Source organism: Tenrec ecaudatus, chromosome 6 (genome assembly GCF_050624435.1).
Source record: "Tenrec ecaudatus isolate mTenEca1 chromosome 6, mTenEca1.hap1, whole genome shotgun sequence".
NCBI lineage: Eukaryota > Metazoa > Chordata > Mammalia > Afrosoricida > Tenrecidae > Tenrec > Tenrec ecaudatus.
Window position 1 is genome coordinate 173,774,914 of NC_134535.1, and position 15,763 is coordinate 173,790,676.

The 15,763-nt window shown below is 48.8% G+C and overlaps 1 protein-coding gene across 2 annotated transcripts in view; it reads left to right on the top strand.

Moving 5' to 3' along the window:
• PDSS1 (decaprenyl diphosphate synthase subunit 1) overlaps positions 1–15,763 on the top strand; it is a 53,719-nt gene that overhangs the window by 4,913 nt on the left and 33,043 nt on the right. For both annotated transcript variants that reach the window (XM_075552536.1, XM_075552535.1), the window contains exons 2-4: positions 4,495–4,559; positions 5,075–5,195; positions 9,388–9,518. In XM_075552536.1, coding sequence (XP_075408651.1) covers positions 4,495–4,559; positions 5,075–5,195; positions 9,388–9,518 — 317 coding nt within the window. The remainder of the gene's footprint in view (positions 1–4,494; positions 4,560–5,074; positions 5,196–9,387; positions 9,519–15,763) is intronic.

The following is a 15,763-nucleotide window of genomic DNA, read 5'->3' on the forward strand; positions in this document are numbered from 1 at the left end:
GGCTGCTTGTTTAACTTCAACCCATTAAGACCCCCAGATGCTATATCTTTTGATAGCCAGGCACCATCCGCTTTCTTCACCACATTTGCTTATGCACCCATTTTGTTTTCAGCGATCATATCAGGAAAGTGAGTATCAAAGCGTGCCAGGTTATCAGAACAAAGTGTTCTTATGTGAAAGGAGGCCTTGAGTATAGGCCTAAATTCCTTCTCGTATCTTAATACTTAATATATAAATATATGTACATTGGCCTCTATCCCTCTCATTATAAATTAATATGTTTACATATGTACATGCCTGTAGCTATACTTCTATAAATAGCGTTTGCCTCTTATTTCTTTCCTCGGTTTCCTTTCATCTTTCTCCTATCCCACTGTCACGCTCATCTTCCATTCGGCTCTCAGGATTTCCTCTCCGACACCTTGCTCTTGATCAAACCCCACCTGGCATTATACAACCTCACCATCAACTTCAGATTTCTTGTTGTTCCCTTATCTCGGAGTTTGTTGGCTCCCCACTCCCCCTCCCTGCCCCCTCCCAAGCCCCCACAGCCCACCCCAACCACTGGTCCTGGTGTTTTCTCCTCGGAATCGTTTGTCCTGCTTATCTTCTACAGATAGACATAGGGCGAAAGTAACTCTCTTTATTGTTGTTCAAATCCACTTTTATTTAACGTACTTGGCAAATCTGGTAGCATTATGAACTCTTTAACTGGGACCACTGGATACATTAGACATGAGTTTATTTTTGGTTTGTTGTGGGTTTAGGCACACGCGCTTTACAAGGACTCCAACCGATTATATTTCATCACCAAATGGCAAAATTCTGTAAGTGGCGTTTGTGTGACAGACTGAAGCACTGCCCGTCTGTGCCATCCCCACCCTTGCTTTTGAGCCTGGGCCCTTTACTGCAGCACTGTGCCAGTCCTTCTTCCTTCTTGTTGAGGGCTTCCTCTTTGCTACTGTTCCTCTGCTTTCCCAGGCAGGACGTCCTTCTCCAGGGACTGCTCTTTCCTGGCAGCACGTCCAAATGCGTGAGACGAAGTCTCGCCATCCTTGCCTCTAAGGAGCATTCTGGCTATACTTCTCCCAAGACAGATTTGTTTATTCTTTTGGCAGTCTATGGTACTTCCAATATTTTTGTCAGCATATTCATAGAAAAGGAATTTTTGGAATAAAATGGAAAAAAAAGTAAAATCCAAAAATTTCAAAACACCTTTTTACATTATTAAGAATACACAAAGTATATTAAAGATATCTATTTAATCCTCCAGGGAACAAGGTAGGCTATTTGATGTCTGTAGTTGCTTGTTTTTATTTACTGCTACTAATAGCTCAGAGATCTCGAGCCTTTAAAATCACAGGTGATGATTTTCTTTAATGAGATTTCTCTTGTCTATGCAGTGCCTTACAACTAGTGCACACCCTGCAGCAGATGCAAGGAGTGGTTTCGTTAAGCTGTTGCTGGACAGCAAGTGACAGGAGGCCTTCCTGCTCAAGGCAAAATGTTCAGTGAATTGTGAAACCTCGCAGGGTCTGGTACTCCTCCGTGGTTCTCTGAGACTGGGACTCTTTATGGGACTTGCTTCTGCGGCCTTGCCAGGGAACATGAGACAAACTGTCCGTTCTGTCTCAGGCAGAAAGACAGGCCAGCCATTGCTTCATCAGCTCCCACGGCTGAGCCATCAGCATTCTCCCATGGGCCATGAACCATGGAAGGTGGTGGTCCTGTCCTGTTTGCCTAAGGAGCAAACAGCTTTACCTTCACATCTCCCTCCCCCCTTTTTAACTTTGTAAGCAGAGTCAAATTGATACGGGTCATAGTCACTTGACTGTACAACACCATAGTCAAAAACACTTTAATCATATATCAATAAGGATCCAAATAATAACATTCATAAGAAAAATTCAAACCGTGTGTTAGTCTGGGTTGACTAGAGAGACAAATTCATGGCCATTCATGTGTATTAGATAGAGTTTTATATAAAAGCAATTATATATTGAGAAAACATCACAGATCCAGTCCATAAGTCCGATATTAGCCCATATATCCAGTGCTAGTCCATAGTTCCTCTTTAAAGTCACGCAGCCATGCAATGATGCCGAATACAGGAAGATCACAGGCCAGTGGGTGGAAAGTCTTGTGGATCCAGTGGCGGTGGAAGCATCTCAGTGCTGGCGTGGGTCTCCACATGTCTCCTCCAACTCTGAGTGTCTCCACAGCAGGAAAGGGAAGGCAGAGTGTGTGTGTCCCTCAGGAGAAGGCCATGCCCCCACAGAGGCCTCATTGGCTGTGACCTGATTGACTTGCTAGCCTCCACCCCTTCGTTCAAGTTGACAGATAATGTAACTGCCACAAAACGTCAAACGACAAATATTTTCTTAAATAGATTTTCTGTTTATTTAAATTATTTTTTTCCTAACCTAGGAAATATATTCAGTCATAGGTTGGCCAACCATACTAACTATTTTGCTGATAAGTTTTTGGTTTCCACTGTATACTCACTCCATAACCTTTCACAACTGGGCGTTTACAATTTTAGCTTCAATACCTTTTTCCTTCAACACCTTTGGATCATACCCGCTGGTGTGCTTCTTCCATGTGGACTTAGTTGATTCCATGCTAGATGGCTGCTTGTTTGAAAACATGCCTTTAAGACCCCAGGCGCTCTTCTGATTGATAGCCATTTCACCGCATTCGCATGTGCACCCTTCTCTTCAGTGATCATTTCAAGAAGGTAGCAAGCAAGGCCTTGTTATCAGAACAAACCGAGTGACTTGTGCCTCCAAATTCTCCCATGTAAGAAACCATAGGCTGTGTAGCTAAGGGCGGTTTCCACAATCCCACTTCTCAGGTCCAATAGATGAATACAAAAGACAAGGTCAAAGAGGGGCTAGCCCCACATTCATATCATGGCATCAATTTCGTAGTGTGAGGCCAATAAGAAGATCCTATATGATTCCAAATACCATTATGTACATCATCGCAAAATGTTGCATTTACATCCTCACAACAGTTTGTCAAAGCTTTACCATAAGGACCCCAATCAACAATAGTGACAAAATTATTAGCAATAATTTTCCCATGTGGCCCATGACTGTGTAACCAATGCTACTTTTGTACAATTTTACGATATGTGAGAACTTCACAAAATCCATTATACCCCTTGCCAAGTTGTGTAGAATTATTTTATATTCAGCAACAGTCTTTCCTGCCAAGGAGAAAAATCTGTCTGTCTGAGTAACAGACAACTAAGACACCCACAGTTGGCATTTGGGCTTGAAGACAACCTTTTGCAGATCCCGCACGCAATGGAGACGAGTCATAACCTAAAGTAGAGCTCAAGGCACAAATCCCACTGTCATCCAATCACCGTCCCACGTCACCAGTGCCAGCCCTCTAGGTCAGAGTAGAACTGCGCTGGAGGGTTTGCAAGGCTGAGTGAGTCTTTACAGAGCTTCTTTCTCCCCGGGAGCAGTCGGTGGGTTCTAATACCCTCTGTACCCCACGGCTCCTTCCCTAACCTTTAGAGTAGTAAATCTGTCATTTAAAAAATAACTTCATCCTCTAAGTTCTTTTAGGCTAGCAGTCTCCATATTTGGGGCCCCCATGCATGCCATCTTCCCTGGCGCATAATTTTTGGACTTAGTATTTGTCAGCACCACCCATGAATCTTTTACAGTGTCCTCTCACGCACTCATTAGTATCAGATTGTGCTGCTGAGGGTTTATTGTGTTTTTATTGTTACTTCTATGGGAGTGTAATTTCCCGGAGGGAGGGGGGGAAATGAGCTGATACCAAGGGCTCAAGTACAAAGCAAATGTTTTGAGAATGATGGTGACAACAAATGTACAAATGTGCTTGACACTATGTATGTATGTATTGTGATAAGAGTTGTATGACCCCCCCCCATAAAGTGATTGAAAAAAACAAAACAAAAAAAAGAAGTATAAGTTCCAAGGATATTGTAGGAACAATAATTTAAAATAGTCAATGTGTATGCAAATGTGAATTATTTAACACTGAAATCTGTTGACTGACTGAACTGGTCTTGGGAGTGTGATCATTCTTTATTTTAAACCAACTGAATAATGTTTTTAATACAAACAATACTAACCTATGACCTGTCTTATTTAAATGGAAAGAAATTGGAAGCTATTTTTTACATCTGAAAGGACAGATAGGAATATGGAAACCGACTCTGTGTGAGAAGAACTACATTATCGATGTTTTTATTTCCTTCTTTTTTCTTATCTATATTTTCTGAAGTGACAGGTATTGCTTTTCTAATTGGGCAAAGAAAGTAGGTTTGTGTTTGTTTTTTAAGCTATGCTTTTCTGACATTTACAATCTGCCTTTAAGCAAACAAGTAAAAGATAAGAGTATAATCATTATGAATCAGGAGGGTGGGGATGGCTTGTTACCATGGCAGCGTTCCGCCCCGCTGCATTCGGGCATGTTTTTCTAATGGATCTGGTTCATTGTATTTTGTAGATGCCCCATTTGAACCTTGTGAAGAGCTTAACGGCTACCTTTACAAATGTGCACAGGATATCACGGTACGTTTTGAGCCATATTCAACTGCTCACATGTTTAACCATGTTGCTAGCAAGTTTCTATTGTAAATGGCCAGTCCAGAACATTTCGCCCATTGGTCAACTGCACGCTTGCATCTGTTCTGTGGGAGCTCCGCCTTTTCAAAAATCAGGAGTATGATAAGATCTAAACTTACCCCAGAACCAACGTGTAGTCTTCCTTTAACTTTTTGGCTTCTCACAGTCCTGGTGATGGAAAGGATGTATGGATGTACTATTTCACAAGAATGGGATCCTGTACTCCTAAATTATAATCTTTGGGATCCATGCTTGGTTTCCTTGGTGTGTGATTATAAATTTTCATCATCTGATGGGAGCTTCAAAAAGTTCGTGGAAACGTTTCCACGCTTTTAATTCCATTTTTCCACAAACTTAAGAAGACCCCCCCCCCCCCATTCCCCTTACGTATATGTCTGCTTAAAAAAGAAGTCATCCCACTGAATCCGATAGCACTCATCGTGTGCCTTTGGCTGGCCCAGGTTTCACCACGCAACAGCAGCAGTGGGCTGTCGCAGCAAGACGCAGAGTGGTGAGAGGCTCACCGACCCTTTCAAGCTTGGCTGGAGAGACTTGAAGGGGCTGTACGAGGACATTAGGAAGGTAAGCTCTGCACGATGCTGCTCCGTCAGGTTGAAGACGGGAAACTCAGGCAAATGCCCAGAAAAGCTTGATGGCCTTACAGACTTGACGCGTGTCTGTCTGGTTTTACTGTTTCTTGAGCATCAACTGTGTATGCCCCGGTGCCAGGCAATGTCCACGCATGCTCTCCGGCGGAAAAGCCTCATGCAGGGTTGGGAAACCGAGAAGATGCTGCTGGCAGTACTTGATTGGGAAACAAGTTTCCTCACCCGACCTCTCACTTCCGGCCCCTCTGCCAAGCTTACTGAACCCTGAAGCCTCTCAGCCATTCCTGCTGCTGTCTTCCCCACCCTCCTCCGGTCTCAGTGCCAGGAGCCCCAAAGTCTGCTCTTTATCCCCAAACTTCACATGGATTCTAAAGTGTTTACATCTCCTTGTCAGCTCTCTGATTTCTCCCCATTCTTTAATCCCTCACCCTACCAACTCTTCTCTTCTCCGGGTGACATCACCTTGTTTGGGAGACAAACAAGCGCGTAAGTCAGTGAAGACAAGGTCGGGGGCCATGGCTCACCTCGGCTTCTCTCGGGGAGCTGACCAAGGCTGTTCCTGTGAGGCAGAGGTCAGACATGCTTCTGCCCTCCATCAGTCTGACAGCAGGCATCCCTCCTGCGGCGCTCTACCTCTCTGCTGGGCTGAATCCCTCACTGACAACGATGATGAGCCTTATGAGGGAGGTTAGCAGGCTGCCCAGTCAGGATCAGAAAGCATTAAGGGGTCCTCAGCAGCACATCTTCTCAGCCCTGCCAGTGGCCGTGTGTCTCCTGGCCTCTGCCCTGCGTTGGCAAGTGTTGGAACAATCAACTGGCCCTGATAAATGCCAAAAGGGCACCCCACTCTGCAAGCCAGCCTCCTTCCCAGAGGCTCATCTTTCCTTGTTCTGTGGGCTGGGAAGCCTGCCTCTCTGGCTCAAGCTGCTGCTTCCCCTGCTAAAGGCCGAGAACTCGGCAGGATTCTACACGCAGGCCTCCCCACTCTTGGTGGTCATGAGACTCTGTTTGTGCTTCTGCCATGGCTCACCGGATGCCAAGTGGACCAGCCAAGCCGACCCTTCCCCTCCCTCTCTCAGGTTCACATACCCTTATTTCATTAACCGAGGAGCCCTGGCTGGCGGCATCGTGGTTATGTGTTGGGCTACTAGACAAAAGATCAGCAGCTCGAAAACCACCAGCTGCTCCTCGGGAGAAAGATGAGGCTTTCTGCTCCCATGAAGACTTACAGTCTGAGAAACTCAGGGGCACTGTGAGTTGGCTCTGTGAATGAGTGATTTCACTGCCCAGCAAGCAGGCCCTCTCCACTCCTAAGCCAACTTGAGTGGCAAGCTTGTCTGCATCCTCTGCCTCTCCCTCAGTTCCTGAAAAACGGCTCCAGGCCTGGTCTGCTGCCCCTCCTTTATCCGCAGACCGGCCTTTTCAAGGTCCCTCCTTATCTGAAGGTGCTCCAGGTTCTTTTCCATTCATTTCAAAGAACCGCCCTTTCCGGTCTGATTTCCCAGAAAGCCTCTGGCTTTCCATGCCCCTTTGCATCAGTTCCACCCTTGAGCCTGGCTTCCTGTCCAGGTGCTCCTGTAACTGCCTTCTCCAGGACTGTGGTCATTTCCTGGTGCTAAGTGCCCCGACCCCCGAGGGCTACATCCCTTGTTAGGGCATTTCACAGGGTGACCATTCTCTCCGCCTTTAAACTGCCCCTCATTTTTGCACTTTCCTGCTAGTTCTCAGCTGTTCCCCAGCTTGCCTCGAGAGTGTCTCATCACCTCCACCCATCCCGCCATCCGCCAGCCTCTGTGACCAAACATGTGCCCTTAGAGACTGGGGCATCAGAGGGTTTGGGGTATTTTTTGGAAACACATTACCAGGTGTCCCTGGAGGGGAGCCCAACTCCCTCCACTTTCGGTGAGCAGCCAAGCACACCAGCCTTTTGCACCACTCAGGAACTCCCTTCCACCCAGAGCCCTCCCGGAGGATAGCTCTCACACGCGCCTCCATCTCCATCGAGCTGACACTGACACAGGACACCCTGACAGCAGGCGAGCATTCGGGCTTTCAGCGGCTGATGGTTTACAAGTAGGTTCCCTGGCTTTCGGTGGCTGATGGTTTACAAGTAGGTTCCCTGACTTTTATCCCGAGGCACATCTGGTTAGCCATAAACTGCCAAACTGACGGTTAGCAGGGGAGAGAATGAACCATTTACGCCCCTGCGTGGAACATGAGTCAGAGACAACTCGATTGGTCTGTAAGACTTCTCTTGCAAGCCCGCTGGGAGCCCTGGTGGTGTTACTGACCGCATGGATAGTTCAAAACCACCACACACTTTTCAGGAGAAAGAGCCAACTTTGTATTCCCTTAAAAATTCATGGCATCGTAAATCCACAGGGCCAGATCTACTCTCTCCTGCAGGGTCCTTGTGAGCCGGAATCAACCCAATGGCAGTGGCTTTGAACTTTTGCCTTGAAACCCAGATACCAAAGTGCTTACTGGGCAAGCTCCAAGGAATTCTGAGGGCAAGTAGTTCAAGTTTAATATACCTGAAATGTTACTTCTCCCCATGACTTTTGAAAAACATTGTTTTCCTTGTTCGTTGAAAGTACCCCCAAGAGCCTAGAAGGATTCAGGATTCCTGACTCCTCTCTCCCTGTCCACATCCCCTGTTTCTCCTCTAATCCTTGGTCGGACTGGCCCTCATTTCTGTTGTCAAGAATGAAAATTCTTGCTGTCCTCCTGCCATTCCCAGGCCTGGGGCCCAAGTGCCTGCTTCTCCCTGGCAGCACCTGTCTGTCACCTTGCGTTGTGTTCAGTGGCAGTTACTGTTTGACTTCTCCCTACCTGGACTCTGAGCTCCTAGGAAGCATGGAGCTGGCTTGCTTATCTTTGTAACCCATACATTTACGACAGAATTTGACCCTGTGACCGTGTTCTTATGAAAGAAGGACTGGCCCTTTGTGCCGGGTTTGCCTGCGCCCGCCTGAGTGTCACCCTCAGGCTCTGCTCTTGGCACCCTCTGCTTCCAGGGACACGTTTCGTCCAGTCAAGCAAGTCTGGACGGCAGGTGCTCCCTCACCCCTAAGGATCACCCCCTCTCCCCAAATCACAATGTGGTTTCTTTTAAGCCCAAGTGTGAGCCTCTCTCCACGGGGAAACGCCTTGCTTCTCCAGCCCGCGCCGACCTTCTCACGTACTTCATGTGCAAAATGTGCAGGGTGGCCCTGGGTCCCAACCAACCACCCCCTCTCCGCCCTCAAGTCAATTCTGACACAGACAATGACTCATTGTGGGGTTCCTGAAACGGCACATCTCTGGGGGGCAGTCAGCCTCGCCTTTCTCCCTAAGCCTGGTCCTACTTCCTCACTGACTCTGGTGTGTTGGAACGTTTTGTCTTGCCAGCTTGCCTGTAAGCTCCCTCGCAGTCAGGCCAGCCATGTCTTCAGTCGTTTCTCGAGGGGCCTTGGAGTGTCTTTAGGTAAAGACAAACCAGGCTTAGTAAGCTCTATGGTTGCCCCCGTGCCACAGTCGTGTTGTTTGCAGAAGCCACGTGTTGTTTGCAGAAGCCCTCCAACTCGTAGCGACTGAATGTACAACGCCACAAAACGGCACCATCCTCCTAAGTGTCGTCCTGTTTGCGCCCGTGGTTGCAGCCCTCGACCCATCACCTTGAGGGGCTTTCTCTCTCCACAAGCTTATCTGCCTCTAATCTGGACTTTGCCTCCAACCCAAGCCACCCCAACCCTGCCTCCTGCCTGCCTCCTTGGCTCTGCACGGGCACTGGCGCTCACGCCTGCTCATCGTCCTCTCCCCTCCACGCTTCCAAGCCGCTCCCGTGGGCAGTTCTCACAGGCCCGAGTCCCAGGCTCGCGTGCTGTTCCTTCCCCTCCTGCACCTGTTCTCTGTGGGACTCCTGGCGATGATGGCAGCTCCTGCTTCTCAAGATTTCTAACACCCAGCAGACTGACCCAGTCACTGCTCAGAGCCCAAGCCAACAGAGCAGTCAGGTCTGTGACCATACAGAATTGGAACCTTTTCCAACTGAATGTTGGATTTTCTCAATTGAGACACGTCCTGTATACTCAAGTCTAAGTTTGGAAGGGTAGGGTTCTTCCATCCTGGTGACTCTCTGTGTGCAGTGGGTGACGCCACGTTGACCCAGAGATGCTTTCTTTCAGGAACTGCTCATCTCTCCCGCCGAACTGAAGGAAATGTCCGAGTACTACTTTGATGGAAAGGGGAAAGCCTTTCGACCAATTATCGTGGTGCTGATGGCCCGAGCCTGCAACAGTCACCACGATGACTCCCGGTGAGTTGTCGCCCCTCGTGCCTATGCCCCTTGCCTGCTGGGGAACCCTTCTTCCCCGGGGCCAGCCTTTCCCTCCTCCTTCAATGCACAACATGGCCGCGGGGCCTTCACAAAGTTCGTAGAAGAATGGAATACAAACATCATGGAGCTTTTTAAACCCCCACCCCACCCTCCGCCGCCCCCAGCCCATGTAAGAGTTCCCCGGGCTATTAGTACAGCCCGCCTGTGAGTCTGAATCTAGCCCGGGCAGTGTCCTTTTTGTGGGGTCCCTTAAGAACACTTTCCACAGAAAGTAAGTTGGTGTGATGGCTTTCTCTCATCCAGAAGCAGTGAAGACCAGATGTCTGTGTGTGTGTGTGTGTAAATTATTGTGCACATGGGACAGTTGGTCCAAAGGTTGATTGTTGTCAAGGGAGAAGCTGCCATCATTTCTCTAGCCCGCCCTGGACAGCTTGCCTTCCCGTGGCTTCCTGAAACGAGGGAGAGAAACTCCTTCATAAAAGAGGACTGTCAAGTATTGCTTCTCAACATGGGTTTTGGACATGTGTGAATTTCTAAAGTACGAAGGCAAGTGCAACCTTTCCATATTAGAACACGCGTTTGCCCGTTACCTCCTGGGACTCTTTTCGTTTTCCTCTCTCTGAATGGAGTCATTCCGAGTTGATGCTTCTGTCCTCTGCCTAGGAACTTCCCACCTTTGCTTCCGCTCGTGATCCCATTGCTGTGTCTTCATCGCTATTTTAACTTCGGTAGTCTGTTGACTGAGACTCCAATAGCCTGTGATGTGCTCAGGCACTTTCCTCTCCGTGGACACTTTGCCTTTCCTGCGAGGTGCTGTTTTAAGGAATGGGGGGGCATTTCTCAGTACTGGATGTCACATGAGGGGCCAGTAGGAAGGAGCACCAGCTACCCTTCCTAGGAGCCCCTGGTGCCCTGCATTGTGCACCCCTCTTTCCAGGACTGGCAGCCAGGGAAGCGGAGACTGTAGGAGAATGCACTATGGTGTGCAGCCAGCAGTGAAAGCCCTGGCCGGTTTTTGCTTCTCTCTTAACCCACCACCAGCAGCTCCTTACCTTTACCAGGAAGGCCGAGCAGCAGAAGAGCGCCCAGTGACTCAAACTGGAAACCCACCCGTGGCCTGCAGCAGGCTTTCTCCACCCCGGCACTGTGGACATTAGCGGTGGGGGTGACTTCTGTTAGGAGCACTGCCCTGTGCGTTGCAGTAGCCTGGGCGTGTCGGCCTCTCGAGGCCAGTCGTACGCGCCTCACATGGCAGCGCTAGCCAGAACAGTTTCCCAGACCAGGCCTGTCTCGCTACTGCAACGCAGAGCAGCCCTGTGGGACAGGGTGGGACCGGCGCACAGGGCTTCCTCGGCTCCCAGTCGTGAGGGAAGCAGACGGCTCCATCTTTCTCCAGGAGAGCAACTGCTCAGGTGGAGGCACCAGCTCTGGGTTAGATGCCCAATCCTTAACCCGCTGTGCTACTGGGAGGCTTCCAAGATGCTCCCAAGGATAGCTGAATGCCCCTGGGAGACAAACATTGCTGCTTCTTGAGAGAGAACCTCGGCTCTGTTGCGGATGCATTTATTTCGTTATGATTTTGTTATTTCTGAGGTTAATGAAGCCGTTACCCTCGGGGCTGACATGGGAACAAGAGCCCTTGTACTGCTTTCAGTTTTGTCACCTGTTATCTCCGTAGTAGTGTTTTCCTCCCTCCCATGTGTCTTCTCGACACTGTCTCTGTGAACTGCTGGCTGCGGAAAACATGGTCAATCAGAGCACAGAAGGGGTCTTGCTAGCTTAAGAAGGAAGGTCAGTACTGCCATCTCCGGAGGATGTTGGCACTGTACTCTTTTCTCCGCATTAAGGGGTGCAGAGCAGGGCTTTTGACAAGCCCCTGTGCAGAGGCAGTGTCTGTTGTGGGTCGTGAGTAGCCATCACAGCCTGCATGGGGGTGGGCCAGTGCCCTAGCCATCCGACTCTCCAAGGCCCAGCATCTTGAGAATATTTGCTGCCTTGGGGCCCTTGTGAACCAGGCTTTGAATGGGCTAAACACCTAGCTGCCACTTCCTTGCCACTTAAAGCAAGAAAAGCTGGGTCATTTGTGAATCTGGCTGCAGAGAAAGGCTTATTAGCGTGGTCTGACACAGGGTGCCTAGGGTTAAGGAGCAGGACCACACAGTCTCTTTCCATTCAGGTGTGACCTGTAGCCTAGTGGCCCACAGGTCCCGTTTCTACATTCCATGGGTTTCTTCGTTGGGATGGCACAACTGAAAATCGCCTGTCTCCCTTGCATACTGTACCAGCTTCTATGAGATGTCTTGAAGGAGCACTGGTGTTGGGGCAGTTGATATCATGATCTGCCCAGCCCGCTCCATGTGTGAGAGAGCTGACAGTCTGCGTCCAGGAGAGAAGACAGCCAGGAAGACCCCAGGGAGCCCTTCTGCCCTGTCCTGGGGGGCTCCTGAGAGTCAGAGTCGGCTTAAAGGCACTCAGCCATAGCAGGGACACCATGATGAATAATGCGCCCCTGTGTGAGTCTGCGTACATTAGAGAGACAAATCCACAGAAACGCATATGTATAAGAGAGAGTTTATATAAAGGATGAGTGCACATTAAGAAAGCATCCCAACCCAGTGCTGCCCAAGCCCACAAGTCCAACATTAGTCCATCTGTCCAACACCAATCCACAAACTCCTCGTCCTTCTCACAAAACACACACAGTGATGCTGACTGCAGAAGGAAAGCCGAATCAGTGTAAGCATCTCAGCACTTGCAGGGGTCTCCACATGGCTGCTCCAGCACCCAGGGCTGCTTCAGAGTAGGTCCATGTGGCTTCTCCCCTGGGATGTCTCGCAGGAAGTGAGCTTAGCCAGCTGAAGCCGGGACCTGGCTAAGCAGCTGTACCCCGGTCTGACCATCAGAGAGCAAGAGACCCGAGAAGTAGAAAGGTGAGGCTCACCGAGCCATTTATCTCTCCACCCTTCAATTGATCCTACATATGTTTATCAGTCAGGTTGGCACAATAAACCTTAACTCTCTCAGCAACATTTATCTTAAGTGGAGATGGGGAGATAGTCTTGTGTTTGGGTTTTTCATTTTTCCTTTATCATTTTCAGTTGTCCATCACATGGTTCCTCTAGAAGTAGAATAACTTGAAGTCCATAGGAAGTGCCCATGGGTTAGGTTAAAGTACTCTTGGACATTTTTTTTTTTTTTGGTGTGTGTATTGGCTTTTTTTTTCTGGGGGGAAGATTTGTCATTTAATTGTGCATTCTCGATGGGTCAAGTGACCCTGAACAGCTTTAGACCCACTCTTCCATTCCCCCTGTGATCCTGACAGCCATGGCAGTGGGGCGGGAAAGGAGGAAGGCACACAGGGAAGATGATTCACACCTGAGCTGTCCAGAAACCAGAGTTGTGCTGCCTTCAGATTCACCACCCAAATCCTCTGCCAACGAAGGACTTGTTGCCCCAGCGGCTGAGAGGGCCATTGGCAGAGCGCTGTCAGCTGTCAACCCTTTGGGGCATTGCCTCAACTGCAGAGATGGTGCTCTCTCATTGAGGCCCCTGACCGCCCCCCCCCCCCGTGGCCACACCCAGGTGAAGGAGGATAACCACCTGGTCATCTCGGGCCAGTAAGCAGATTTCAGCAAGGCCCCAGCTAACTGCAGGTCCAGGCACGTCACTCTAAGGCAGCGGTTCTCAACCTGTGGGTTGCAACCCCTTTGGGGGTCGAAAGACCCTTTCACAGGGGTCACCTAAGACCCTTGGAAAACATATTTCCGATGGTCTTAGGAATCGAGACACCGCTCCTCTATCTGTCTCCAGATGGATCCACCCACATGCAGATACGCCCACATACGAGTAACCAGCGTGAAGACTGTTACCCGTGCTACAACATGCTTCAGGACATTTCATTGATCTGTAATTAGAAATAAGTATTTCACAATATATGATTACATATTGGTTTTTGTGATGAATCACTGTGCTTTAATTTTGTCCAATTTGTAACAATGAAAATGCATCCTGAATATCAGATATTTACATGACAATTTGTAACAGTAGAAAAATTACGGTGATAAAGTAGCGACGAAAATAATTTTATGGTTGGGGGGTCACCGCCACATGAGGCACTGTATGAAAGGACTGCAGCATTAGGGAGGTTGAGAACCCCTGCTCTAAGGACTTGCCTTTATCAAGGAGTCCAGGTGAAAATGAGCTATTATCAGAAAGAGATTTCCCAAACAAACCTGCCACCCTCATTGAATACAGCCCAGCGTTAGTGTCTGCTCTTTTCAAAGAAGCCAAATGTACTGTGCTCAGCGCCTTCATCCCTGTGTGAAAACCTCACCACCCTGGAACATGGATGGGATTGTTACGAACTGCCTGAAGTCCCCTTGAATTAGAGGGAGTCACTGCCACTTGGTTATTTGAAGAATTAAAAGTCATTAGGTTTGTGCAATTGGGGCAGCACGGGCCGGGCAGTTCTGCTTTCCTCACCCTGGGCAATCACATCCACTTTGCGGGCCTGGGAGCTGTTCACACAGGGAGGGTGCCAACTGAGAGCAGTTGTAGATGGAAGGTAGCATCAGCCTGGCCACTCCCCACATAGCGCAAGAGTCAGAGACTTTGATGGTACTTCTTCGGTGGCAAGAATGTTAACCATGCTGGCCCCAGCACCAAAAATTAAGTGGATTCCTGCCCCTCCCCCGAAAAGAATTTGTTTCAAAGAATGACATTGATTCTGTAGCTCCGGGAGATGGACATATCTGATCAGAGCACACGGGAGCAGATGAAGGGACAGGAGGAGACCATGGAACACAGCCTGGCCCACGAGGCCATGAGGATGACGTTCCTGAGTAGAGCAGCCAGTCCACAGAGAGAACAACATGGCTGGCCCTACTATGAGACATGATGCCCCTCAGTGACTAAGGGCGATACAGGGGACAGCACCGGAGACACAGTGTGGGAATTGCACCTGACCTGATCCCACCACACCGAGGCAAAGCACTGGAGGAGTGCAGTGGAACAGCAAGGGAATGGAGTGGCAAGGTCCCCAGGGAATGCTGAAAGTGGACTTTGGGGCCAGGGCGTGGTGCCCCAACAGACTGGACTGGAAAACACTCCTAAGGGCCAGCAAATGATCCTTGAACGAACTACAATCCTTTCTTTTGTGAAGTGTTTTGTTTTGTTCTTTGTCAGTGGTTTGTTTTTGTTGTTTTATTGTCTGGTTGTATACTGTTGCTTTGTTTTCCTCTGTCTTGTTTTCGTGCATGTTAGTGTCTCCACAGGTCTGTCTGAATAGGACAGGCTGGATGAACTATCTGGAGGAAAAACAATAGGACAAACAGTTCCGGGGGGACAGACAGTTCCGGGTGGGGGAGGGGGAGGAGGGTAAGGAAGTGGTGTTAATAAACACAGGGACAAGGGAACAACATGGGACCCAAAATGGTAGTGAGGGGGTAGTGGCAGGCCTGATGGGGAACGATCAAGGGTAAGGTTGCATAGAGAAGAGGTATAGCTATAGCCCAGGTGGGGACGGAGCATGGTGGTGGGGCAGGAGGAAAGTCAAGGGAGATGGAGGAAGGAGCTGGGAGTCAAGGGGCATTTATGGAGGTCTAGACAAAGACATGTACATGCAAACACATATATGAGGATGGGGAAATAGATCTAATTGTCTACATTTATAGGTTTAATATTAAGGTGGCGGGAGGACCTTGGACCTCTACTCAAGCACTCCCTCAATGCATGAATACTTTCGTTTATTAAATTGGTACTCCATGATGCTCACTCTCCCGACACAACTGCTGAAGCCAAAGTGGATGAACAAGTAAATGTGATGAAGAAAGCTGATGGTGCCTGACTATCAAAAGAGATAGTGACTGGGGTAGTGACTGGCGAGTGATCAGTTATCAGGCATCCAAGTACAAAAAAATCATCATATCATTGGCTGCACACCTCCATGATAGGATCGCTGAAGACAAATGGGTACATAAGCAAATGTGCAAAGAAAGCTGATGGTGCCCGGCTATCAAAAGAGATAGTGTCTGGGGTCTTAAAGGCTTGAAGATAAACAAGCGGCCATCTAGCTCAGAAGCAAAAAAGCCCACATGGAAGAAGCACACCAGCCAGTGCGATCACGAGGTGCCAAAGAGACCAGGTATAAGGCATCATGCAAAAAAAAAAAGAATATGTGTGTGTGTGTGTGTGTGTGTGTGTGTATATATATATATATATATATA